At 39.5% G+C, this 26,705-nt stretch overlaps 1 protein-coding gene across 1 annotated transcript; it reads right to left on the reverse strand.

Moving 5' to 3' along the window:
• Nucleotides 1-1,904: 1,904 nt before the first annotated feature.
• On the reverse strand, nucleotides 1,905-26,698 carry LOC135466316 (5'-3' exoribonuclease 2-like; the record flags this gene model as incomplete). Its single annotated transcript, XM_064743739.1, has 33 exons — nucleotides 26,569-26,698; nucleotides 23,350-23,477; nucleotides 22,124-22,235; nucleotides 21,840-21,901; nucleotides 21,459-21,570; nucleotides 20,579-20,741; nucleotides 20,380-20,430; nucleotides 19,759-19,776; nucleotides 19,338-19,427; nucleotides 18,980-19,029; nucleotides 18,646-18,771; nucleotides 18,400-18,479; nucleotides 17,817-17,874; nucleotides 17,150-17,207; nucleotides 16,288-16,337; nucleotides 15,156-15,203; nucleotides 14,909-14,956; nucleotides 13,786-13,932; nucleotides 12,785-12,867; nucleotides 11,485-11,569; nucleotides 11,213-11,263; nucleotides 10,466-10,573; nucleotides 10,097-10,186; nucleotides 9,736-9,808; nucleotides 9,026-9,109; nucleotides 7,336-7,436; nucleotides 6,540-6,619; nucleotides 6,213-6,272; nucleotides 5,692-5,760; nucleotides 4,448-4,585; nucleotides 3,254-3,312; nucleotides 2,327-2,384; nucleotides 1,905-1,980 (listed from the first exon to the last, which is right to left on the reverse strand). Coding segments are annotated over exons 1-33 (2,691 nt in total), but the record flags the coding sequence as incomplete, so codon positions are not given.
• Nucleotides 26,699-26,705: the final 7 nt, after the last annotated feature.

The following is a 26,705-nucleotide window of genomic DNA, read 5'->3' on the forward strand; positions in this document are numbered from 1 at the left end:
ACGACATCTCTACTCAGAGTTAAGATTTTAATTTTTCAGACGTTGAATTTGATCTTTGTCCAGGCATTTTCAACAGCACTTGGCAATATGGACTGGTAAGCTATAGCTTTATACTATATTACACATTTCGTGGTTTCTCTTATGATTTAATATTTATTTACTATTCTTTCCCTCTGTCCGCTTCACAATAAATACCATTCTATTCCCTGGGGGATTCTAAATTTACACCTATATGCAATGACAACTACCAGTACATCTTATCGTCTGCGCTCTAAATAGAATATGCCTATAGGGGCCTATAATCATGTACCATATAAATACATGTGGATGTGGACGTCTGTTTTAGTGTCCAGAAATTTACTATCAGCTTTCAGTTCAGATAATAGTATTTTATAGCTACTGTGTAAAGGTGCCGTCGTGGAAATTCAGCTGTATTCCTCTTGTAGCTTTCAGATGTAAAATGGCAAATCGGTAAAAATGGTAAAATGTAAAAATCCTTCTTGTGCTGTAATTCCATGCATTGCTAACTGCCTAAATCGCCTGAAAACTTGAAAAAACTAATTCCATGTTTCATCAACGACTTGTTTTCACAACCGTCTGCAGACCAGCACACAATTTCCTGAAGAATTTTGATATGCTTCTCGCACTCTCATAGGGTTTTTAACACTGAACTAAATGGCGAAGCTATGACAACTCGTAAAGGTTGGACTTGTATGACATAAATCAGCAGAGACTTCCAAGTGTTGGCAGAAAAAATGCATGAAACCAGCTTCATTATCTTGAAGATCTGAAGCGTTTTATTGGTCAGATAAACATACCCTTTCTCAATATTCTTTACAATCAATGTATTTAAACAATATACACATAGGGGAAGATAATTATGACTAAATAATAAATCTGGACACTAATCCTTTAACTTACCATTGATACCCTCTTACATGAAGGGATTCATAGCTTAAGCTACGACAGTTGTAACTTATAATCAGAAATTACCTTCAGGTCGACCCTGCTGTAAATATTTACCATCGCCCCAAAATTAATGTTCAGTGCAAATACTTGCTTCAGGTAGATTGCTGGTACTTTTCGAAAAGATTTGTAAAGATGCGCAATGTAATTGTCTTCATAAGATGTCACAAACATTTTTTCAAATGTTGTTGTTTTTAGTTGCTGGATCATTATGACGTAGAACTCTCTTGAAAATGAAAGCAAGAAAAGTTATTGACCAGTACACTGTCCATTTCCACAGGCCACCTTTATGTGCGAGTCAAATTTGGCCTATAATCGCATTTGTAACTTCAGAAAATTTCAATCCCTTAACATTTCCTTTGTGCAAGTGGCACATCTTATTTTTTCAAGCAACTGTAAACTCAGTTGTGGGGTCTACAACTGATTGTAGCTACAATCTCTTTGTACACACAGACCCAGGACTGAATTTTATTTTGGTAATGCCATAGTTTGGTCAACAACTAATTTGGAACAAAATGTATGTATATACACATACATCGAAAAGTGTTCAGAATGTGGATCTGGTCAAAGCAAGAATTTTTAAGCAAGAATGGAGCTGAGTTGAAAATGGCGAATGATAAAAGAGCTGACTTTAGCATGCCAACTTAGCATATTCAACCTAGCACTAACCCACTCTGTACACCCTCACCCCGTCACTTGTTAAGTTACCCCTTATTCCCCAGCTGACTTACCCCATATCCACCACCCTGTCGTGTGGAGTAGCTGTCCATGTAAGGTTGCTGGTCGAACGCAGGGGCCCTGCGGGTGCTATAGCTGTCCAGGGGGGCAGAGTAGTTCCTTTGGTGATAGCCACCCTGGTTCTGCTGATATGCAGCCTGCTGGTTGTACATGTTCCTTTGCCACGCCCCTCCTCCTCCGCCTTGGCCTCCCCCTCCGCCTCGACTACCCCCGCCATATCGACTGCCCCCGCCTCCACCTCTGCCTCCATAACCCCCACCACCATAGCCTTGACCTCTGGTTAATAGACAGAGTATGTATCAAGGTTAGCTGATTCAAATGTGACATGGCAGAGCAATTGAACAGCAGATCTATGCTAAAGCTTTGCCTGGTGGTATGCAGCAAGATTGAAAGTTCAGGTAAATAGGGTGTGTTTAACATGAAACCTTTGAATTATCAACAGAATATGAGCAGTTTTATATGATTACCGTTTTACTCAGTATGACTGACCTCAAAGGAAGCAGCTCATGTCTGGTTATGACTCTCCTTGGATTTAAACCTGCGTCTACCAGATCAATTAAACATGTGACATTTCAGGGAATAAAACACTTCCAGTGTAAGGAATTAATAAAGAGCAACTTACCTATTATCTTGGAATCTGGCATTATCCCAGGAGTTCTGTCTCCTATGCTCATTGTAACCTGCAGAGTGAAATCATTAAATTTATTTATTTATTTGATTGGTTTTTTAACGGCGTACTCAAGAATATTTCACTTATATGACTGAGGTCAGCATTATGGTGGGAAGAAACCCCCCAGAGCCCAGGGGAAACCCAAGATCATCCGCAGGTTAAAATCACTAAAACAGTCAATTGTAGAAAAGCACTTTGCTTCAGGTGAGAACCCACACACCTATACTGCCATCAACATTTCTACACTCAACAGTTATTCACCCTTATTAACTTACTGCCACTTGGAAATTTGGACAAGTTTTTCACCACCAGGCAGCATACCATCTTCACAAATCATTTGAATTTATCAATTCTGTGCTTTGTTGAAAGAGACCTGGTTTTTCTGATACCAGTGAAGCGTGACAAAAATCTGTGTTAGCTAAGGACCCCGCTTTTTGCTCTAGGGGGAATGTCTTTTTTAATATTCACATAACAGGGTGTCAACTGCTGAGTCTCGCATTTCCAACAAACAAAAAAAAAGTACTCCCAGAATACCCGCTATCACTGATCTTCCACACGGGCAAGTGAACCATATATAGTCTCCATTTGTCATGTATATGGTATAGTTTGGCTTGTCTTCACTTTCCCGCTCTGTTCAGTTATAGCATTCTCACAACTACCCTATGTTACCTCAACATTGCTAAGGTTTCCATTGGTCAAAATTGACTCATTTGGGCTATTGTCAAAGGACTTTGGAAATTTTATGAATTTTGTGTGAGAAACATTGGATGTTTAATACATGGCAGCTACAGAATGTTCCGTAAACGATTAGTCTTGTGAATATGACCCAAGTACATATATTCATTCTCTCACATATCCGTTGAGAGAATTGTGTCTTACCCTGTCCATGTTGACGGCCATAGCCCCCTCCCTGACCTTCTTGTGAACCCAGACCATGTCTGCAAACGAAACAAACAACAGTCATGACAGGAAAGTTACAACGTAATGTTTTTTGTAAAGCAAATTTTGGGTACTCAGGCCTTGCAGCCTTTATATTAAAATCCAGTTCTAAATCCACCAACCAAAATACAGCTCTAAATAGACCACCCAGATCCAGCTCTACACCCACGACCCAGCTAAAACTCTCTAACCCACCACCAAGCCCCAGTTCTAAACCCACGACCCAGCTATATACTCGCCCGCTAAATTCAGCTCTAAATCCACCACCCAGATCCAGCTCTAAATCCACCTGCCAAATAAAGTTCTAAACCTGCCACTCAAATACAGCTCTAAATCCACCACCCAAACACAGCTCTAAATCCACCACCCAAATGCAGCTCTAAATCCACCTCCCAAATAAAGTTCTAAACCTGCCACTCAAATACAGCTCTAAATCCACCACCGCTATAAAAACAACACCCAAACACAACTCTAAATCCACCACACAAATACAGCCCTAAATCCACCACCCAGGTCCAGCTCTAAATCCACCTCCCAAATAAAGCTCTAAATCCAGTACCCAAACACAGCTCGAAATCCACCACCCAAATACAACTCTAAATCCACCACCTAAATACAGCCCTAAATCCACCACCCAAATGCAGCTCTAAATCCACCACCCAAATACAGCTCTAAATTCATCACTCAAACCAAGCTATACAGTTTCAAAAAAAAGTTGAATGACCAATGCTAATCAGTGATACTGCTCAAGTCACATTTTGTTGACTAGGCAACAGCTACTAAGAACACTTTTTTTGATATCATAAACACCATCTCCTCTCCAACTGTTAGCTGCCCTACACAAACAAGGATGTCCGAGACCCTACACTCATAGGTAAAGACTACATACAGACACATAAAACTATGACTGCCTCTATAGTGCTATAAAAGTTATATCGAGAACAGACGTTTTCAGAATACTATTGTTCAGAAACCATTCTGTCTCCTGCCTGAGGAAGTTTGTGGGTAGATTTGGTTATCCCCAAAAGAAGAAGAAATTCAGACTACATAATGCAGTGATTTTGTAAACTTTTCCTATTATCTTTCATGCCTAATGACACAAGTAGAAGAAATGACAAATTTGTAAAGACTTGCCTGATAAATCGGTTTGCTGTAGAGCTGTCCCTCCCACCCCTGTGACCGAAACTTTTAGTGAAGCCCAACTGAGGACGGAAGTTATGGCCCGGATGTCTGTTGTTGAAATCCTCAGGTTTGAGAACTTTGTCTGGCATTCTGTAATGTAGAATAAAGAATGCATTATCCACTGGCATTCTGTAATGTAGAACAAAGGATCCATTAGCCACTGGCATTCAGTAATGTAGAATGAACAATGCATTTGTCACTGGCATTCTGTAATGTAGAATGAACAATGCATTAGCCACTGGCATTCTGTAATGTAGAATGAACAATGCATTAGCCACTGGCATTCTGTAATGTAGAATGAACAATGCATTTGCCACTAGCATTCTGTAATGTAGAATGAACAATGCATTAGCCACTGGCATTCTGTAATGTAGAATAAACAATGCATTATCCACTGGCATTCTGTAATGTAGAACAAAGGATCCATTAGCCACTGGCATTCTGTAATGTAGAATGAACAATGCATTAGCCACTGCAATTCTGTAATGTAAAATGAACAATGCATTTGCCACTAGCATTCTGTAATGTAGAATGAACAATGCATTAGCCACTGGCATTCTGTAATGTAGAATGAACAATGTATTAGCCACAGACTTTAACACACAATGAATCTACTTGAAATTACAATAAGCTTGGCAGAGTAGGTTAACTGATCATTTTATTGGTGCTTTCAAATTTTCATAATGTTCTGGTAAACAGGCTTCTTTTATTTTGTGTAAATTCTTGGTAAAGATATTCATTAAATAGTTTTCAGAGCAGTGTTACGCCATTGGTGGTGCCGCTCAGTCATGCTTTAAAAAATGTACAAGTTTTTGTGACACTTTTGTGACACTTATGATTGTTGGATGAATGCACCAAAGAAACTTTGATGTTGTTACGTCCCAAAATCCAAGGGAAAAAAGCAGAGGGGTTTTGAACAAATTACAGGCTGTTCAGATATATCAGTTTATTTCTGATCAAACTTGTGCTACAAATTGTATACATATGTATAAAATAAAAAAAAGAATGTATCACATTCCTCTCCTCTATCAAACACCTTTGCCATTTCACCTCTGAAGTACATTTACTTTTCCCGAGATCCTGAACCAATAAAGAGATTTTTGTGTGCAACATGTGTGCAACATTTTCCAAATTTGTAAAAATCCATAACATACCAAATGAATCTGAGCTTGTCAGTTAGACACATGTATACTCACTTTGCATTGGGTAAGACCTTAGCCTGGAACAAATATCCCTCCTCATACTGTGGATCTTGGTATTTCACACTGAAAAATATAATATGCAAATGTTTAAGGAAAATGGTCGAAGAAGATCTCCTCGAACTGAATATTTCTTTCCAAGTCCAGACAGGCAGTAAATATCCTTTTTGACAACAGGATAAGTTGTATTGTAACACATACTGAAGGTTGAGTTCTTGCGTTACACCCTAAATCCTAAGTCTGGGACAACTATGGGGTGTAGAGAAATAATTTGCAGTTTTAAGAGGCCTGCATATTTAGTGTCACAAACAAATCATTTTTTTTCCACTCAAAAAAAATGCGTTTGAGGTTGAAGATTAACAGTAAACTAAAATATCTGGTGAATAGAAACATCACTTCTGATGAGATATTCACAGGCAGATGTCTTAAGCCCTCAGAAAACTGATAAGCAGTGGAATTGCATAATGCTTTTTTGTCACAATTAACATTCTCCAAGCAGTGCAACATGGTGGACTTACGTTATTGTTCTGTTCTCTGTGAGATCAGGCAGGTGGCTTGGTATTGGAGATTTAAACGTACTGCAGATAAAGAAAACACGAAACACAAAATTTCAGTTCATTTTCCAGGACAAAACCAATCGCTATGCTTATTCTGACAAGTGTTCACCAAAACATGTTGGCTTATAATACATCATTAATATTCTGGTGATAAACAACGAAATACACAATTAGTCAACCAGAGTAAAGTTTTGGCCAGCTTCATAAAATACTGATGATAGTAATTACTTAAGTGAGATCTGCTACTTGTAACTTGACACTGGAGGTGAAATCAGAGATCGACCTTACCCGCTTGTCATCACAGCAAACTCGTCACACGCAACTTTGCCGGCCATTCCCTGAGTTAGCTTGGCATTAATATCGAGCATCTGAAACACAAGGAGTATCAAAATCAATAGCTTAAGGTCAACATCAGGCTTGAAATCAGATATCAAAATCACTGGCCGTGTACATTTTGACTGTCCATCAAATGTCCATACAAGCATACAGTGAATACCCATCAAAATGCCTTGACAAGCACAATTTGTATGTCCATAAAATGCCTGGACAAGCACAATTCGCATGTCATCAAAATGCCTGGCCAAGCACAATTCGTATGTCCATCAAAATGCCTGGACAAGCATAACTTGTATGTCCATCAAAATGCCTGGACAAGCACAATTCGTATGTCCATCAAAAGTTCAACATAAGCATGCTTCATTCAGACAGCTCTTCTTAGCAGAGTCCACTGTGTAAGTTTGAAACTTGACTGCTTGAAAACCTCAGAATCTTTTGTTCATAAGAGCAGGTGTTATGGCCAGAAAATCCACAATGACTGACAGCAACCACACTGGATTATGTTACAAAATCAATCCTAACCATTCTGGTTGACCTCAAGTCAAATGGTAAGAATAAATTTCATTGGTTCAAATCTGTTCACGATGTCTTCTTCACAAGTGTGACAGCCAGAGAGACAGACAGACACACAAACAGCATTTCCATGTCCCTTCCCCACTCGGCAAGGCAAAGAACAGGAAGCCTGAAGACAAATGTATGGTAAAGTATTCTTTATCGCTGTAGAGATAAGTCCTATCTGACTACTTACCTCCTCAGTTCTCTCCCCTTCATACAGACCCTCCAGGAAGCTAAAGACTGGGTGTGACTGACCCACAAACAGGCGGTCATTTCCTCGCACATTTCTTTTCTCTGAAAGACATACAAACAGTGTTAACATAGCAATCGCTCACAAAAATTTGGTTAGATAGATGCACTTGCCACTACTGACCAGATACACCTCAGGTAAAGTAGCCTGCTAGATCATGCCATTATTGACCAGATACACCTCAGGTAAAGTAGCCTGCTAGATCATGCCACTACTGACCAGATACACCCCAGGTACAGTAGCCTGCTAGATCATGCCATTATTGACCAGATACACCTCAGGTAAAGTAGCCTGCTAGATCATGCCACTACTGACCAGATACACCTCAGGTTAAGTAGCCTGTTAGATCATGCCACTACTGACCAGATACACCTCAGGTTAAGTAGCCTGTTAGATCATGCCACTATCGACCAGATACACCTCAGGTAAAGTAGCCTGCTAGATCATGCCACTATTGACCTGATACACCTCAGGTAAAGTAGCCTGCTAGATCATGCCACTATCGACCAGATACACCCCAGGTAAAGTAGCCTGCTAGATCATGCCATTATTGACCAGATACACCTCAGGTAAAGTAGCCTGATAGATCACGCCACTATTGACCTGATACACCCCAGGTAAAGTAGTCTGTTAGATCATGCCACTATTGACCTGATACACCTCAGGCAAAGATGCCACCTAGATCATGCCACTATCGACCAGATACACCTCAGGTAAAGTAGCCTGTTAGATCATGCCACTATCGACCAGATACACCCCAGGTACAGTAGCCTGCTAGATCATGCCACTATCGACCAGATACACCCCTGGTAAAGTAGTCTGTTAGATCATGCCACTATTGACCAGATACACCCCAGGTAAAGTAGCCACCTAGATCATGCCACTAGTGACCAGATACACCCCAGGTAAAGTAGCCACCTAGATCATGCCACTACTGACCAGATACACCCCAGGTAAAGTAGCCACCTAGATCATGCCACTAGTGACCAGATACACCCCAGGTAAAGTAGCCTGCTAGATCATGCCACTATTGACCAGATACACCCCAGGTAAAGTAGCCTGCTAGATCATGCCACTATCGACCAGATACACCCCAGGTAAAGTAGCCACCTAGATCATGCCACTATCGACCAGATGCACCCCAGGTAAAGTAGCCTGCTAGATCATGCCACTATTGACCAGATACACCCCAGGTAAAGTAGCCTGCTAGTTTATGCCATCAAATGGCAACAGAAACACAACAAAAAGGTTTTGTTGGCAGTATCACGATGACTTCCCACCGTGAAATTTTTATATATGAAATGGTTCTTAAAGACAAAAGTATATATAATTTCACAATGCAAAACGTTTGAAACTTAGCATCAAAAGGTAAAATTTCATTCAATTTAATCTGAATTCCATCGTTTCCAAAAGTTTCTCTAAAGGGACACTTGACCAGGTAAACCTCAACATTACTGACCACTCCATTTTACCTATCTTTCTGAACAGAAGGTCTCTTGAATAAATCTGGACACTCAGAAACCCAATCTCCAGTATCAAACAGAATAACTAGCAGACACGTGTATGTATGGAAAAATCAAAATTCAAGTTCAAATTGATTTTACAAGCTGATGAACGTAAAATTCTTGCTTACTTTCATCCTCAGTGAGATCTGGATACACAGACTGTAACGCATCCTTCAGTCGCTTCTCATCCACGAACGGTAACAAGGCTACACCTGTGCAACAGAACAGAGATCATTGCTTAACACTACTCTCACCATCAGGAGCAGGCCACCTATTACAACCTTTTAATGAGTTTTATGGGGTATCAGGTCATTCACAGTCCAGTTTCTAATATAAATACATTTTGTAGAAATTACTGACATTATCAAAAATCACATACACATTTACAAAAGAGGTAAAAATGTATGAAATTCTCGGCCTGATTAAGACAGAAAAATACTTGTGAGTATACATGTATCAACTGCTCAGGTGTTTCTGCAAAATGAAGGCTTACAGGGGTCATTTTGATGACAAAGAATTCAAATGATACCTGGCTGTTAGAATTACACAAAAATAAAGTGAGCGTGGACAAGTCATATCTTTTTATTTTAAAATTGTACTAAAGAAATAGTTGCTTTAGGGCTTTAACTGACTGGTATTAATACAAAGGGGAATAAACTATTTTAATCACACTGGGAATGTTTAGCAGAGGGAGTGCTTCTATGCTAAAATATTGGAACAATTCATGAGAAACCTTAAATATATCATGCGAGTCTATATGAATAAAGACACCAAATTTGATCTTTTAAATATGATTATTACCCTAACACTAATTAAGTCATTTCCAATCTTGACCTACCTTGCCAAGCATATTTCTTTCCATTCAAATCTATTTTGAAATCCACTGGGTAAAAATCTATAATAGGTGATTCCTAAAATGGAAAATGATGCAATACATAAATTGATTTGCATATTACAATGTACTTAGTCACAGTACAAAAATGTTTCTGACTATTCAACCTTGAACAAATTTTCACAATAACAAATTCTTCTCTGCACGTAGAAAAAAATAGATCTAGGCATTTAAGCAAAGTGTTTTAAACTAATTTATTACCTAGTCAATTAGAAAAACTTGATTTTTAGGAGACAACATACTTAGTATTATATGGATCTGAACGATAGATCTGATTTTAAAACCCAACAAATAGTATAATACAGACCGGATCCTCCATGAGTCTCTGCCAAGTGAGGGGCAGGTGCTGTTTACTGGCTGCTGGGAACACGCTCATCAGCTGTTCCAGTGGCTTGAACTATGCAACAGACAAGAAATAGTTTGTGGGTTAATGTATAAAGTTGGACACAATCTGTCCATAATAAAAAAAATTGACAGCATTTGAGATATTTATGTAAGTTTAGAAAAGAAAGAAAAAATTAATAAAAAAAAAAAAAAAAGAGGAAAATTTAATATTGGAAACATGTAAGTACAGTATACATCTTTAACATGAAGAGTGACAAACAAAATATACGGTGTGAAATCTTATTCTTTTTTTTGTTGAAGATTTTCAGGTTGTACTAAAAAAGAAACTCACTGGTTCTGTGTTCCTCTCAAAGTCATTAGGTAAGTCCCCGATATTCACAAAATCTGAGGCAAAAGGGGCATAATGGTATGGAAAATACCACTTCCAGGATGCACAACCCTGTCAAACAAATAATGGCTTACATGATGTCCTCACTAATGCTGATAGGTGAGCCCATCTGACACACACGCATGTAAATGTGATGTATATAGCATGGAACAAACCAGTCTTACATCAATGCAAACATGGAACTGGTTAACATTATGCCAACATGTGTGAGAAATCTCTCTTCACAGGACAGGACCATAATATTACACCCTCATTCCTCAGCCCTTTCATATATCAATGAGCAGCTTTCAGTGAGATTTATAGCCATAGTCAAGAATTCTTCACTTATGTAAAGGTGTTCAGTTTACGGGTGGAGGAACCACTTCAAACTGGAGTGCCCAGCATAAAACACAAAGTTACTGATGAACTTTTCAACAGAAAGAGTACAGATACTTGTCTATGCATGTACACCATGTTGGTGGAAGATGAGTGGTCTTTAAGGAATGTTTGAGTGTGCAAACTGCCACACAGACACTGTTGACTGCTTAACTGTCAAAAAAGGCCTCATACGCAGCGAGAGCAGGAGAAAATATTATTACCAAACCATCACAGCAAATATGTTATCACAGGTCAGAAAAATATCGAACATGGAGGCAAATAATGAGCGATTCCATTACAGTGAGAGTCCTGAAGACAAAATTGTGTACCAACCTGATAGTAGTAGCGCAACACCCAACATAAGCCCCTCACATAATGGTTAGCCTGCGGACAAAGAGAATGGTAATATGAACACAGTGTCAAACATAAGCCCCTCACATAATGGTTAGCCTGCAGTCAAAGACAATGGTAATATGAACACAGTGTCAAACACTCACATTCCTTCTAAAGTAGAAATTTCACATTAGGCAGGGTAATCTTACCCTCAATTCTACCAATAACTCAGAAGTTAGGATCGAAGGTAACAACAAAATCACAATACTTACCACAGTATGTCTGAATTCTGCATCACTGATATCTACATTGAACTTGTTTTTGTAGTACCTTTCCTTCCAACCATCTTCCCACAGTCTGTAAATATAAATGTGTATCAAAGGGTGTAAAACTGAACATACTCTCCGACCATACGTGGGAAGGTCTTACAGGAACCTGCGTACAGTCGTGGGTTTCCCCTTGGCTCTGCTCGGTTTCCACACTGGTCGCCGTCGTGCAAGTGAAATATTCTTGAGTACGACGTGAAAGACCAATCATATAAATAAATGAATAAATAAAACTGAACAAGCTTTACATGCTGAGGCCAAAGCTGTCGAACTCGCTTTCTGCCATGGTCCACCAGAGCTTCTGCACCATACGACCCTCTTGTCTTAGACAGTCAGAGAGAAACACAGTACTGAGAGGTACACAAATATATCAGGCACACCACAAACTGTTCCAAACCTATGGACAAACCATTTTATGCAGGGTTTCCGCCAGAAAATACATTCTGAGTCCTTTTGAGGCCGAGGGTTGGTGTAAGAGCGGTGGGGAGAAGAGCGCGAGGGTACCCCATTCAGTTTTGAGTCTTGATGAGGTATAATTAACAATGTCCGTAGTAAAATTCCTGTGTTGTATCAGATGTGCACGTCGGGGCAACGAAAATACAAGCCAAAACTTACGAGTCATGGGCAAAAGTCAGGTGAATTACATTCCCTGACGGCTTTGTGGTCTTGTGGATAATTTTTATCTTACTCCATGGCGCATACGAAGGCAATTCCTAGCAAAAAAATTGGCTGTCAGTTTTTAAAATTAGTTAAGGTCTAGTTCACAGCCAAGAAACTATCCATAGCAAAATGTGTATATGGGTACAGAGCCTTTGTTCAGCGGAACAAAAATACGGAAAAAAACTTACGTCATCAGCAAATGTCAAGTGAATTACATTCGCCTCGGGCACCACACTAAGAATAGAAATTTTGATGAATTGCAGGGCCGGGACTTGTCAGTGATGTTGCAGATAAACACGAGTTTGACAAGTGGGCGGATTAGTTTGTTTTGTGCTTTACATGTAGCTATTTATTTCCGTAAACATATCTGAAAAAGGATTCAAATATTCCACTGGTGATTGAAAACACTTTTCTTTATTTCACTTTTTGTATGTCTGAGGGGGAATTTTCGTTACCTTTTCCAGGGCTATGGGTCCAATTACCGAACGCAGACCAGACCTAGCGGAAACTCTGTCATGGTTACCAAACTAAGCCTTACAATGGAAACTACAAGCAACAATGGACAAAGGTGAACTATCTTTCTCACCTGACATTGTCTGGGGGTTCCTCTTCCTCGTCAGAATCATCGCCCGTTGACTTGCGTTTTTCTCCTCGCTGTTCATTTGATTCCTGCAAGTTACCACTCACATGTTAACAAAGTCTGACACACATAGATGTTTTAATTAACCTGTTGTCCAATAAGATGCCAGTAACATTTTCACTGTTCATCAATTTTTGCAAATTCAGAAGACCCTCCAGCTGTCAACTGAAAATGATGTCCATGTACTGAAGAGGAATTTAGGTGTTGTAACAGTAAACAGACACGGTAAACGGTGATGGGGATATATAGATACTGTACTAAAACATGTCCCCCTAATGCAGGATAACGATACATGTACAAATTAAAACATGAAAACACAGTTTTCTCAGAATACCCTAGCCACATATTATATCCCCAATACCCCTGTATAGGACTTGTAAATGATACAGAAAACATTTGCTTTTTATTTCTTATCAAGTCTAGGATTGTGCTAAAATCTAAAGGTACAACAATACTTCTTAGTTTTCATCTTGGGATGTAAAATGGCTGTAATTTACAGTTCACCCAAGGCCCAAGTGGTCAGCGCAGAAAATATGTAACCTGCATGTGACATCAATGGTGATAGCTGTCAAAACAACTCTGTGGGGGATCTTTGGGGGGAGGGAGGGGGGCGGGGATTACTCCACATGGGGAAAACTAAGCTGGTCCCTCGGTCCCAGTAAGTCCATTGTTGATATCATTTTGGAAAAATTCCAAACGTTGATGAAAAATATGCAGGATGTAGAGTGATAATTAACAGATATAAAATTTTTGGCACAACTTTCTTCCTTTCCTTTAAAACTATAATCTTTGTTTTAGAGTTCCTTTACAAGCATCCCATAAATCAGTTTCATTATTGGAGTTAGCTTTAATGGATATAGGTAAGTTGACAAATACGATGACATGTGTAGGTATGAAAAACACAGCAACATTAAGGAATCTTCCAAGCTTCTAGGTAATGACCTCACCTCCCCGTTCTTGAGCATTGACCTGAGTGCTGCGGCTGCCTCCTTGTTTGAGCTGTCAGCTGACGTGCCGTAATTCCTACCCTGTACTCTCATGTCCATAGCCGTCTGTTTGGGGTTGTGAATGGGAGACGGCCTGTTCCCGATTGGCTGAGGAAAGTAAGCACCGGGAATCTGAACAGCTATGTCCTCACTGTCAATCTGATTTGATTTATTTGATTGGTGTTTTACATCGTACTGAAGAATATTTCACTTATACAACGGCGGCCAGCATTATGGTGGGTGGAAACTGGGCACAGCCCGGAGGAAACCCACGACCATCCGCAGGTTGCTGGCTGACCTTCCCACTTAGGGCCGGAGAGGAAGCCAGCATGAACTGGACTTGAACTCACAGCGACCGCATTGGTGAGAGGCTCCTGGGTCATTACGCTGCGCTAGCGCCCTAACCGACTGAGCCACGGAGGCCCCCCTGTCAATCTGAACTCATCAGGGATCGGTTGTTCAAAAGTGTATTAAAAGTTAAGCCAGACTTAAATCTTAATACTAAATCGCAATTTAGTTTGGACAAAAGTTAACACCCGAATTAACTGTTAATACAGTATCGAACAACTGGGCCCAGAGCGTTGACTAAGTAATCGCTACTATACTACACGAATGGTGAATAATATGTGAATGATTAATATCACCAAGCAGTATTGTAACACATGTTTAAATAAGGGGGCTGTACTATCATGAAGCAAATCAATCTTGGCTTTATTTAATCATGGCGTGAATTCTAATTTATCAGCCAACAAATTAACAACACACAGGTAGAAGGGTTTACAGTGATTCAATGATGATGAAAGAATCACTGATGATAATATACAAGATATTTTGTAATCATGTCAAGACTTGTACAACAGAACAACACACTATTATATATTTATTCATTTATTAATTTGATTGGTGTTCTACACCATACTCAAGAATATTTTACTTATACGACGGCAGCCTGCACTATTGTGGGACGAAACCCGGCTGAGCCCCGGGGGAAACTCACAACAAACTATTAATGTAACACCGTGGACATGCGCACATAAATATCAGCCCATACCATTAATACACCTGTGATAATGATGTCACTCACCTGTGGAGCAAACTGTCCCCTGGGCGTCCAATTAGGCCTGTCCTTAAACTACACAAATAAATAACATTCCAATTAGTGTAATTCAACAAAATAATGTTTAATTTACAGGCAAACATAGGCACACACTAAAAATGATCACAGATGAAATAAATTCTAGAGGGAACGAAGTTTATAGTGTACAATGAAATTTGTTTTCAAATTCAAGAAGAGCAGGACTTTTTACAAATTAGTATGTAACACTGCTCACCTGTTTCAGCCTCTTCTTCTTTTCTTTATTCCTCCTCCGGAAATTAAGCTGTAAACAATTTTTACCTCAATAAATCCAAAACATGCAACAAGGATCAACCGCGTGACTGTGTATGGCAGAGTGCTTTGGAATTTTACACTAATTTAACATTGACCAGGTTTATGGGTGAAAAAGACCGGAGTCCGAGAAGTAAAATACTGACTTCCACAAGCCAAGGTGCAAGTGTGGTGTATGTTGGGTGAACTTAAGCTAAACCATTCAAGAGATAGCAGGTTTACAAACCTTTTTATAAAATTTAACTTAAAAGGCCCTAATGGCCTTGAAGGAAAAAGTCCAGTTAAAAACAAAGGGGTTCTTCCTCATGACAAAGTGTATGTGTGGTATAACTGAAATACCACAATACTGCAAGCTGGGTGAATATGGCACTACCCCGGGGATATTATGTTTGCAAGGCTTTTATAAAATTTAACTTAAATGACCGTAATGACCTTGAAGAAAAAGCTCTAGGTCTCTGAAAATCAATAGCGTTCTTCGTTATGCCAAGGCATAGATGTGGTGTAAGTTTAGTCAACTTGGGCTAAACCATTCTAGAGATAGAGCGTCTACAAGCATAAGAAGAGGCGGACAGACGAATGCTGCCTGCTACGACAATAAAAGACATCTTTTGAGTGTGTTACGTTTAAGTCTTTCAGGAGTTAGTTTGAGACGTAAAAAACATACAAAAAAAAGGTTGCTAGAGCAAAAAATTGCACCTTTGTCTTCAATCACAGCCTGAACAAAGTTGACATATGAAAGTAAGGCAGTTTTCACTGAACTAATTGTACATCCAGCTTAAGGTCTGGAGAATATGGTAAAGACTCCGCACCACAGAACGGTAACCAGAGATAATCATATACAAACAGCGCAGCAATTCTTTCGTTCTTACATAAGTCTTTCAATAGTGACAGCTGATAAAAAAAATTAAACAGAGTAAACCAAAGTTTTGAAAGAAAAGAAAAACAGTCCAAATACAATGTCAGAATCCAAATCTGGTCAAACTTTACAGAGCATAGTACATAAAAAGTGGTGTTTAATAAACTTGTAAACTGGACAAAAGAAAATGGCCTCTGCAAGGCTCATGCTGCACCCACACCTCATTGTCTCTTCTCGTCTTAAAAATCTGGTCCTCCACTTCCCCCAGGTCTGAAAGAGACAAAGAAACAGTAGTCTCTAGTTCTAACAACAAGTACTCTAGCTCTAACAACAGATACTCTAGTTCTAACAACCAATACTCCATTTCTAACAAACAATACTCTAGTTCTGACAACCAATACTCTAGTTCTGACAACCAATACTCTAGTTCTAACAACAAGTACTCTAGTTCTGACAACCAGTACTCTAGTTCTGACTACCAGTACTCTAGTTCTGACTACCAGTACTCTAGTTCTGACAACAGATACTCTAATTCTAACAACCAGTACTCTAGTTCTGACAACCAGTACTCTAGTTCTGACAACAGATACTCTAATTCTAACAACCAGTACTCTATTTCTGACAACCAGTACTCTAGTTCTGACAACCAGTACTCTAGTTCTGACAACCAGTACTCTAGTTCTAACAACCAGTTCTGACAACCAGTAGTCTAGTTCTAACAACCAGTGCTCTAGTTCTAACAACCAGTACTCTAGTTCAAACAACCAATACTCTAGTTCTGACAACAGATACTCTAATTCTAACAACCAGTACTCTAGTTCTAACAACCAGTACTCTAGTTCTAACAACCAGTACTCTAGTTCAAACAACCAATACTCTAGTTCTGACACCAAAGATTATATGGATTACTTTCACAAGTCTCAATATTTATTTTTCTAATTGATTGCTTTGTTAAATGCTTCACAGAATACAGTAAACACCTAAGTCCATCACTGGTGATAATAACTGTTAGCGTAAACTTGCTGCAATGTTACGTGCTGCAAGGAAAACAAAGGTGACATGATTTTCTGTGTTAACCTTACCTGCCATAACAAGCTGGACCCTGCTCAGGTTGACTACACCACTGTCTGTCAAGTAGCCCTGTCAGGGAAAGTCATAGTGTACTTTATACATCCATGTACATGAGCATCAGATAGGACACACTACCAACCCTATAAACGTTTCAACAAATCATCAGTGTACATGCTGAGATGAAACTGATATTAGGTTACCAATGAAACAACATTTCCTTGTCTTGCAATGTGACTGACTGCACACTGTTTAACATCCTCCTCAAAATGACCGTCAGTTTTATGGGTGGATAAAACCTGAGTGGCCAGCTAAACTCACCAACCTCTGGCAAGTTACAAACAAACTTTCCACAAGGTATTTAGATGTATACAGAGATACATATAGAGTGGTCTTCAATCAGCATTACACCACATCAATGACCACAGGGGCACTGTCAACGACTTACTGTCACCAAGGCCCCATAAATCAGTTGGAGCAGGAGAATCTAGGAATTCCCTGTACATGGCCAAGTTTTGAACCCACATCTCGTGTGTCCATCTCACGCAGCGGACATGTACTTTGGATACATGGACATTCAGCATTTCATAGTATCTGATATTCATATGGAGGCACTGTGTATTCTCCTCACACATTTAAGTTTTTAACTGTATCCTGTACAATGTGGTGTATAAAACATACCCCAGTTTTGTGAACTGTCTTCTTGTATAAATTAATGAGTCTGTCAATGGCATTTTCTCTGTCAAACAAACAGAAAGCAGAAAGGAGTAAAACAAATGGAATATCGTTAACATTTAACAACACTTGTACATATCATACGGGATCCATACATCTACTTTGACAACCACTGTGAAAGGGAATAAATAGAACCCATTCTTATCTCTGTACAACTCTCAAGAACAAAACACGTAGAATGTATATAAAGTTTTATATTTTAGGAAATATTTCAAGCCCCTGTTTGTTATTTATTATTTCATTTGACGACTAATGATCTCACTGGCCATCTTGTCTTATAGGTTATCCCAGAAAAGCAATAGAACTTGACCAGTGAAAATTAACGTTTAAAATCCCCCCTCATCAGCTTAGTCGCAGTTTTATATCAGAAGGCATACATGTAGAGTGATGAGATGTAATAGTTTTCTTAGGCCTCATACTGGACTACAGCCATATGAATGCATACCTGACACACTCGAGCATAGCATAAAACATAAATCATAGATAATAAGCAAACAAATAAATTAAACTCATTGCACATTCAACTTACCTGATCTCTAATGATGGTAAATGAGGTAAGAAATCATTTCCCACAAAGAAGCACATAAACACCCAGTCATCCAGAGCTCTCTGCACAATGATAAACCAGTAAGCAATATTTAAATACTTTCATGTTGATATGGTTATATGGCAGTAAAAGTTATGATTGATGCATTAAATACTTCAATCCATGGAAATGACAGTTTCAGATTCACATTCTGTACTGTGTAGTACTTCCCTTTTCTTTCACACCCACCTCAAAATCATAGGTAAATGGCAGCCCTGTCATCATGAGCTCTCTCTCCAGGTATTCCCGTAGAATGTTCAACCTCAGGAAAATGAAGGCCTGTTCTTCTCCCACCGAGGCTGGCAACTCATCAAACTACATCATGGAACGCAGAAACATTAGACAAGGGTCATGCTGTCAATGTTAGTTATCAGTAATGTAAATCTAAATACATGTATTACAATTTCAAATATTTGCGCAAAGCCTAAATAGCCCAATCAAATTAGTTAACTTCAATGAAGGTGCTTTAAACTGAAAACCCATTTCATGCACTGCAACATACTGCAGTGCAACTAATACTAACCTCTCCTTGCTTTTCCTTTGCAGCCCCTGTACACTCCTTCAGTTCATGACCTACAATCAGGAAGAGCAACAACACATACAACAGAACTGAAATAAATTCTTCACTGTCATTCTTGTACCATCATCTGCACTGTGATGTCTTGTACATGTACTACAGATATCTGTAGCTGTGATTACAGATTCATTCTTGATAGTTGTTTAGCTGGTCTTAATTTCATCCACTGAAAATTGTATCAATGGTGACATATTCCTTTAATGAGTTAATGAGTTTACCACAAAAACCATAAATTACAAATGTGAGGAAAAGGTCATCTTAGCCTCAGACCATTAAATACAGAAAGCAGAGGTGTGAAACTGACCGATTTGTCCACAGAGCTCGCATGAGCGGGGCTTATTGGGTTTGAACTCCTCCCGGATGATGGTGAAGTAGGGTTCATGGGTAGCAAGACCTGCAACAACAACAGCTACTACAACACATTTGCACAACAATTTTATTCCTTACAAAAAACAAATAATGTAATAACAGAACTGAATATATCAGTTTTTTTGTTTTACAGAGAACAAGGAATATGTTATAAATCTCACAGCTGCGCTGAAAACAGTAAAAGATGATTTGGTTTTGGAATCTGGAATTCTGGTCTGGTTTGTGTGGTTGTATATCATACTATGACCACTGCAGGGGTTTACCCTCCATTACATGTAAAGACTGGAGCGGTTGAATTAAATGAACAGAGGTCGAGTCTACAAGACTTTGTCACTGATTCATCTCATAATACTTACCCAACATGATCAGATCAGCTGAAAAATCAGAGCAAAAGTTTGTCTTATTAAAAGGTCATGCAATAACAGATGACTACAGAGTCATAAGGGGAGATGGGTGGAGTCAAATGCAAAGATGGGTGGAAACAAGATATATGTGCATGGGCATTCAGAAAGATGTTCTGAGACAGCTCAAATTTACACAGTAACAGAAAAATGGAAATTGTACAGCAGACTTACAAGGAGAATAGTTAATCACTGCAGAATTGATTGAAGATTACACAGTATTTCATATACTAAATAAAATCTTAAGTCGGAAGGTCTGCCTGCAATCTGCAGATGGTTGTGGGTTTCAATTGGGCTCTGCCCGGTTTCCTCCAACCATAATGCTGGCTGTCGTCGTATAAGTGAAATATTCTTGAGTATGGCGTACAACACCAATCAAATAAACAAATAAATAAACTAAATAAAATTATAAACTTAATAACACTCCTACAATACTAGTGGATAACTGTGTGTGTCCGGGGGGAGGGTGCCCTTGTCAGACGTGGTGTGTCATACACATGGCAGACATAGGCTGACTCAACATGGTCTGGGCTTGATTACAAGACACAGAAATTACAAAATAATCAAATAGCTTACCGTCTGCGCCACATAAACAATGGTGTGTGTTAGGATCATGATCAGGCTGACCTGAAACAAGCACAAACAACATTCAAACTTTATACTTTTATCATCTGGCAACAGTTTTCCACCTCCCATTCATTATTACGTTTTAATCCATTTACCCTACATTGTCTTAAAGTAACTTGGGTAAAACAAATGACAGCGTTACACTGACCTCTCTGTTTCCTGATGTAGTCCATGATTTTGTGCTCTCCCTCCCCGGGTACATTGGCGTCTGACAGGATCACTTTGATGTTTTTCCAGCCCGAGTCATTGTTCAAACGATCATGAACGTAGTACCGCAAACACTCCGCTAACTTGAACATGAACGGCGTGCCCTGCCAAGCGTAACATTAATGATAACTATAATAAAATGATCTGATAACCAAAAAAGGGTGATAAAGATCTGTTTACTTGTAGCTAGAATATTCTCTTTCCAGGTGAACCAACATGTAGCTTTAAGGACTCCAAATCTTATTAAAGACAACGTAGCTAAATGTATTGGATACTCCAACCACTGCACAGTATACAACAGGAAAGAGTGGAAATAACTTCTGGTATTTACAGCTCATGCCCATTTCTCATCTACTCAAAATAAATTTTCAAAAATCCAATCCAATCTTGATTTACAAATCTTCTTTTAGATCAAACATACAGTATCTTCAAAAGACACCATTCTCTGCTTTGAGCTAGCCACACCTGACCGCATCCCAACACCTGACCACTCCTAGACATCTGACTACACCTCAACATTTGACCACACCCCAACACCTGACCACACCCCCACATCCTAATATGTGACACCCACATCTCAACGCCTGACCACACCCTGACATCTGACTAGACCTCAACATCTGATCACACCCTAACACCTGACCACACCCCCACACCCCAATATGTGACACCCACATCCCAACGCCTGACCACACCCCGACACCTGACCATACCCCGACACCAGACCACACCCCAACACATGACATGACCACACCCCAACACATGACCACCAGACCACACCCCAACACCTGAGCACTCCCAGGACATTCCAAAATACTAACAGGGGTAATACAGTTACTGTCAAACTTCTCAGAGGCCGGCTTTTCCGGGGGAACGTACGCTCCTTTGGCGAGAAGTTCTTCTCTCACTTTAGTAATTTCTTCTGCTTTTTCCCTGTAATAATAATGTGAAGTACACGTAAATGATTAGCATGTTAGAACCTAATTAGCTGATTACAGTCAAAATACTGAGCTTTCTCAGTTACAATGTAAATAAATACTGTTAAATCATCAGAAACTCCTTGTAAGCTGGAGTCCCACAGATAAACTCCATACCTCACATCTTTAATTCTTTTTACATAAGTACACCTGAGCACCACAAATTTTAACACACAAAAAAGTTACCTCCATGAATCTGAATTAGATTTTTTATGTCAAACTTACTTGGATTCTTTCGAGGCTCTAAATCTTCTGGATCTCTGCTGGTTCATTTTAGCACGTGGTGCCTGTTGTCAGGAAAAATAGGACTATTTGTATAGTACATGTCCCATGGGAGTTGTAAGAATAACATCATATTCTGTTTCTTACAAATCTGCAGCTGAAAAAGTCTTCTTTCCAAGCTTACTTCGGAAAATAAAACTGCTGATGTATTAAAGTATGCTTTACTAAATCCTGCATTCTCCTGATGTTTACATCTCATGAATTAATGAACTGAAGTTAGAACATACCACACCGTCAATCGCCATGTAGAGCAACTTCCTAGGTCGGACAATGGAGAAGATTCTGTCAATGTATTCAAATATCAAAACCATCATCTCATCCTCATTCTTGGGAGCAGGCCTGAAACAACACATGTATGATTCAAAGGTACGATTAAACTACATCTCCTAATTCTTGGGAGCAGGTGTGAAACAATGCATGCATGATTCACACGTACGATTAAACTACATCTCCTAATTCTTGGGAGCAGGTGTGAAACAACACATGTATGATTCACAGGTACGATTAAACTACATCTCCTAATTCTTGGGAGCAGGTGTGAAACAATGCGTGCATGATTCAAAGGTATGATTAAACTACATCTCCTAATTCTTGGGAGCAGGTGTGAAACAACACATGTATGATTCACAGGTACGATTAAACTACATCTCCTAATTCTTGGGAGCAGGTGTGAAACAATGCATGCATGATTCACAGGTACGATTAAACTACATGTCCTAATTCTTGGGAGCAGGTGTGAAACAACACATGTATGATTCACAGGTACAATTAAACTACATGTCCTAATTTTTGAGAGCAGGTCTGAAACAATGCATGCATGATTCACAGGTACGATTAAACTACATCTCCTTATTCTTGGGAGCAGGTGTGAAAAAATGCATGCATGATTCACAGGTACGATTAAACTGCATCTCCTAATTCTTGGGAGCAGGTGTGAAACAACACATGTATGATTCACAGGTACGATTAAACTACATCTCCTAATTCTTGGGAGCAGGTGTGAAACAATGCATGCATGATTCACAGGTACAATTAAACTACATGTCCTAATTCTTGGTAGCAGATGTAAAACAACACATGATTTACAGGTACTTTACTATTAAGGTAGTTTACTATTAAACTACATCATGTACATGTAAATGCAGAATCTGTGCAATGTGTGATTTACAAGCACAATTTAACTACAACCGGACTTTTTCTTATACATCTTACTTTTATGTTTTCAGACTAAATCAAAAACAAATGTGGTGACAAATATGTAACAAAAGAGGAAATCACAAACAGTTAAGGATCTCATAGAAATATACAGAAATGTGCTTGTAGTGTGTGAATACCCCCACTTCCCCAGCCGATGAGGCAAAGGGGCATAACTCTGCCAATTACAATATGAACATATTTTTTCCACACAATTAACCAAGCTGGCATGGTGTTGTCCAGGACATGGCTTACTTACCTGTCTTCTGGATGACAGCATGGGTGAATGATGCCGTTCATGTCCAGGTACAGGTTGTCAAACTCCACCTCATTTGGGTTAGACTGACTAGAGTCCACTGGAGCCTTTACATCTCCAACTTGTTTTGGCTGGAGACCAAAAAAATTTATTTGATTAATTTATTGGAATTTTACGCTGTACTCAATGATATTTTACTCATATGATGGAGTCAGCATTATGGTCATGAGGGTTGGAGGACACCAGGCAGGGTAAACCCACAACCATCCGCAAATTGCTGACAGTCTATCCCACGTACCACTGGAGAGGAAGCCGACATGAGCTTGACGAACTCACAGCAATCGCATCAGAGAGGAGCTCCTAGGCTGTTGTGCCAATAACCAATACATCACTGGACTCCAAACAAAACTATGTACCAATATGCAGCCTCTAACACATTCACTGTAACCCGAGTTTTACGATTCTTCTCTAAATTACATGTTCATTTCAAGATTTAACTATAAAAGAAAGAATAACATATGTATGCTGTGGCTTTTACGTCCCACTTGACAAGTTTTCAGTCATATGACGATGATATAAAGGATAGAATGTCTGTCTTCATAACCTTTCAGGCAATCAATTTCACGCCTGCTGTATGTACTGCTGGGAACCCAAGGAAATGCAGTATTGTGTACCGGTACTGCATTTCACTACAATTTTGGCCTGTAAAAATGCACTTTCTAAGACAAATTAAGACTTTAAAATGATACTTTTGATGTCAACACTTGAGTTTTTCTGATAAGAAATTAATCAAACTTCACCAAAAACCCATAGCGATAAATAAAAATGAGTGAATCAATCAGAATCACGCAACCAGTCTTACTAGAAATATTCACATGAAAGATTCACATGAAAGATTCACATGAAATACATGTACCATATTCCAGCAATTGAATATCTAACATTCAGATCAAAAATGAGGATCTTATAATGACCCCCATGGATAGACTTGTACTATTAGTCACAGAGACACTGCTGCTCACATATACTTTTTAGCTTAAAATCCATAGTGTATTTGCTCAACCACAAATCATAGCACACCCCACACACAAGTCCTGTTGCATCCCAAATTTAAACTCATTCTGCTGTGTGCGCACTGCTGTTGGTATAAAGAACCAAACTAAACCATAACTCATGTGGTACTCTTCTTGCTCCATCCACCACCATGCATACTGGCAGAGGTGTAATCTGACTACATATAGTTTCCTTGTCAGCAATAACGTACTAACCATGGCTGATGCAGCATGACAAGTTATTTCACATCACTGAAGTATACATCTTGGTTCAATTTTCTGTGCTGAGGGCAGTAAAGATTGGATGCACATCAATAGTTGTTTGAGTGATTTGTTATGATCATGGCCGTGCAAAAATACCATTAGATTGTCTGGGGGAAAAAAGTATGCAGTTTGACAGAAATTTGGCCAGCAGTGTAGCAGCTCCAGCTAACAGTAGACGTACAGAGTCAAACTACAGATACACAAAGGACTTCCCCATGGCCACACACGGATGCACAGATGGACAATTTGACAGACCAAAAAAATGCACCAACCACATGTATGTCTCACAATCAATGTAACCGACATGTTTATAATTTGCTATGACTAGGATTTTAAAGCATGAGGAAATTAGGGTAAACTCCAACACTCCAAAAAATCTTTTGAACCTCATGATTTAGCTTAAAACAGCACTGAGTTAGGTTTATCACAACAGTGCAGTGTGATGGGTGCAGACAGGTCTTCAGGTTGGTGTCTTTTATTTGCATGAGACTTGTTCAATAACAAAGACAATCAGCCTGGATTGCGTTACGTATGAAATTAACACTGTAAGCATCGAGACTCCAACAGCACTTGGCCAGTATAAGAAAAGGAGTCTTTGGGGCTAACTACAGGGGTGAATAGGACTCATCCTTGACTATGCCAGCGCCAGAACAAACATAAAACAGAGAAGAGTCACCATGGGCTACCATTCAACAGTCGTAGCTAGCCCTGGATGACAACACTCATAAGGCCTTGGATCAATCCACTTCAGCCCGGTAGGATGAATTGTAAAATTTCGGAAGGCAGCAGATTACTAACTTACCCCGTCCATCCAGCCACTCTTTTTCAATGTTCAGGGTCCTAAGACACCTGACTGTTAAAATATCAAGATGTTGATCATCAAAATAGAAAATATCCATCCATATTTATTAAATTCCCCATCTCAGCTGACTTCTCACTAATAAAATGTCCACCATCTACAAGGCGCACACGCACAGCCAGGCAGCTGGATACGAAACAATCCCCCCCCCCCCCCAGCACCACCAGCCCATCTTAGTCATGCAGGTTATGAAGTCCTTTTGCTGTTATACGATCAGGCACTGGCTGGTTTAGACCCCCTGACTTTAGATGGTTCAAATAGTGTGTCAGGGAACCAAACTAGAACATGTGCCGTTGTTTTCACATGCGTGACCGCCACAAATGAGGCCAGTACAGGTCAGCCGTTTCATATCCGTCTGCCTGGCCACGCATGCGTGCCATGTAGATGGCAGCCTTTTTCTAAATGAGAAGTCAGCAGAGATGAGGACTTTAATAAATATGGATATTTACCTTTGGGACGATCTACATCTCAGGATTCTAACAGTCAGGTGTTCTAGGATCCTAAGCATTGTAAAGGAGTGGTAAAGAAAAATTTATTTATTTATTTGATTGGTGTTTTACGCAGTACTCAAGAATATTTCACTTATATGAAGGCGGCCAGCATTATGGTGGGAGGAAACCGGGAAGAGCCCGAGAGAACTCAGGATTTTAACATCAAGTTCCCTAGAACCCTAAGCATTGTAAAGTAGTGGCTGGATGGGCGGGGTAGGTTTGTAATCTACTGTTTTCAGAAACTTTACAACTCATCCTACCAGGGTGAACGGGACTGATCCATGATTACGCGAGGACCTACGAGCGTTGCCATCCAAGGCTAGTTGCAGATTCGTCGACTAACAGCACCCCAAACCTTCAGCCCACGGGATAGATTCTCTGCATTAAAACATAAAAAAAAATATCAAGTAATTAACACACGAAGCCCTCAGGCATCACTAGTTTGTCTTTGTGCACTGAATGGTCAGTCAACCAATGACTACAAGGGCCTGCTGCTGTCGTTGTTGAAACTGTGATACGATGAGCAAGATTGCTCGGATTATCACAAAAACATTACCTTTTCTTCCACACAATTTACCAAAATTGCGGGATATTTCCGACTTAGCCATCGGAAGAACGCTGGGACTCCCATCGGGAATCAGGTTTTTCAGCGATTTAATCACTTATGTTTGACGCTTCTGTTTTCTTGCAGCA

The sequence above is a fragment of the Liolophura sinensis genome, chromosome 6 (assembly GCF_032854445.1).
Source record: "Liolophura sinensis isolate JHLJ2023 chromosome 6, CUHK_Ljap_v2, whole genome shotgun sequence".
In the NCBI taxonomy this organism is placed as follows: Eukaryota; Metazoa; Mollusca; class Polyplacophora; order Chitonida; family Chitonidae; genus Liolophura; species Liolophura sinensis.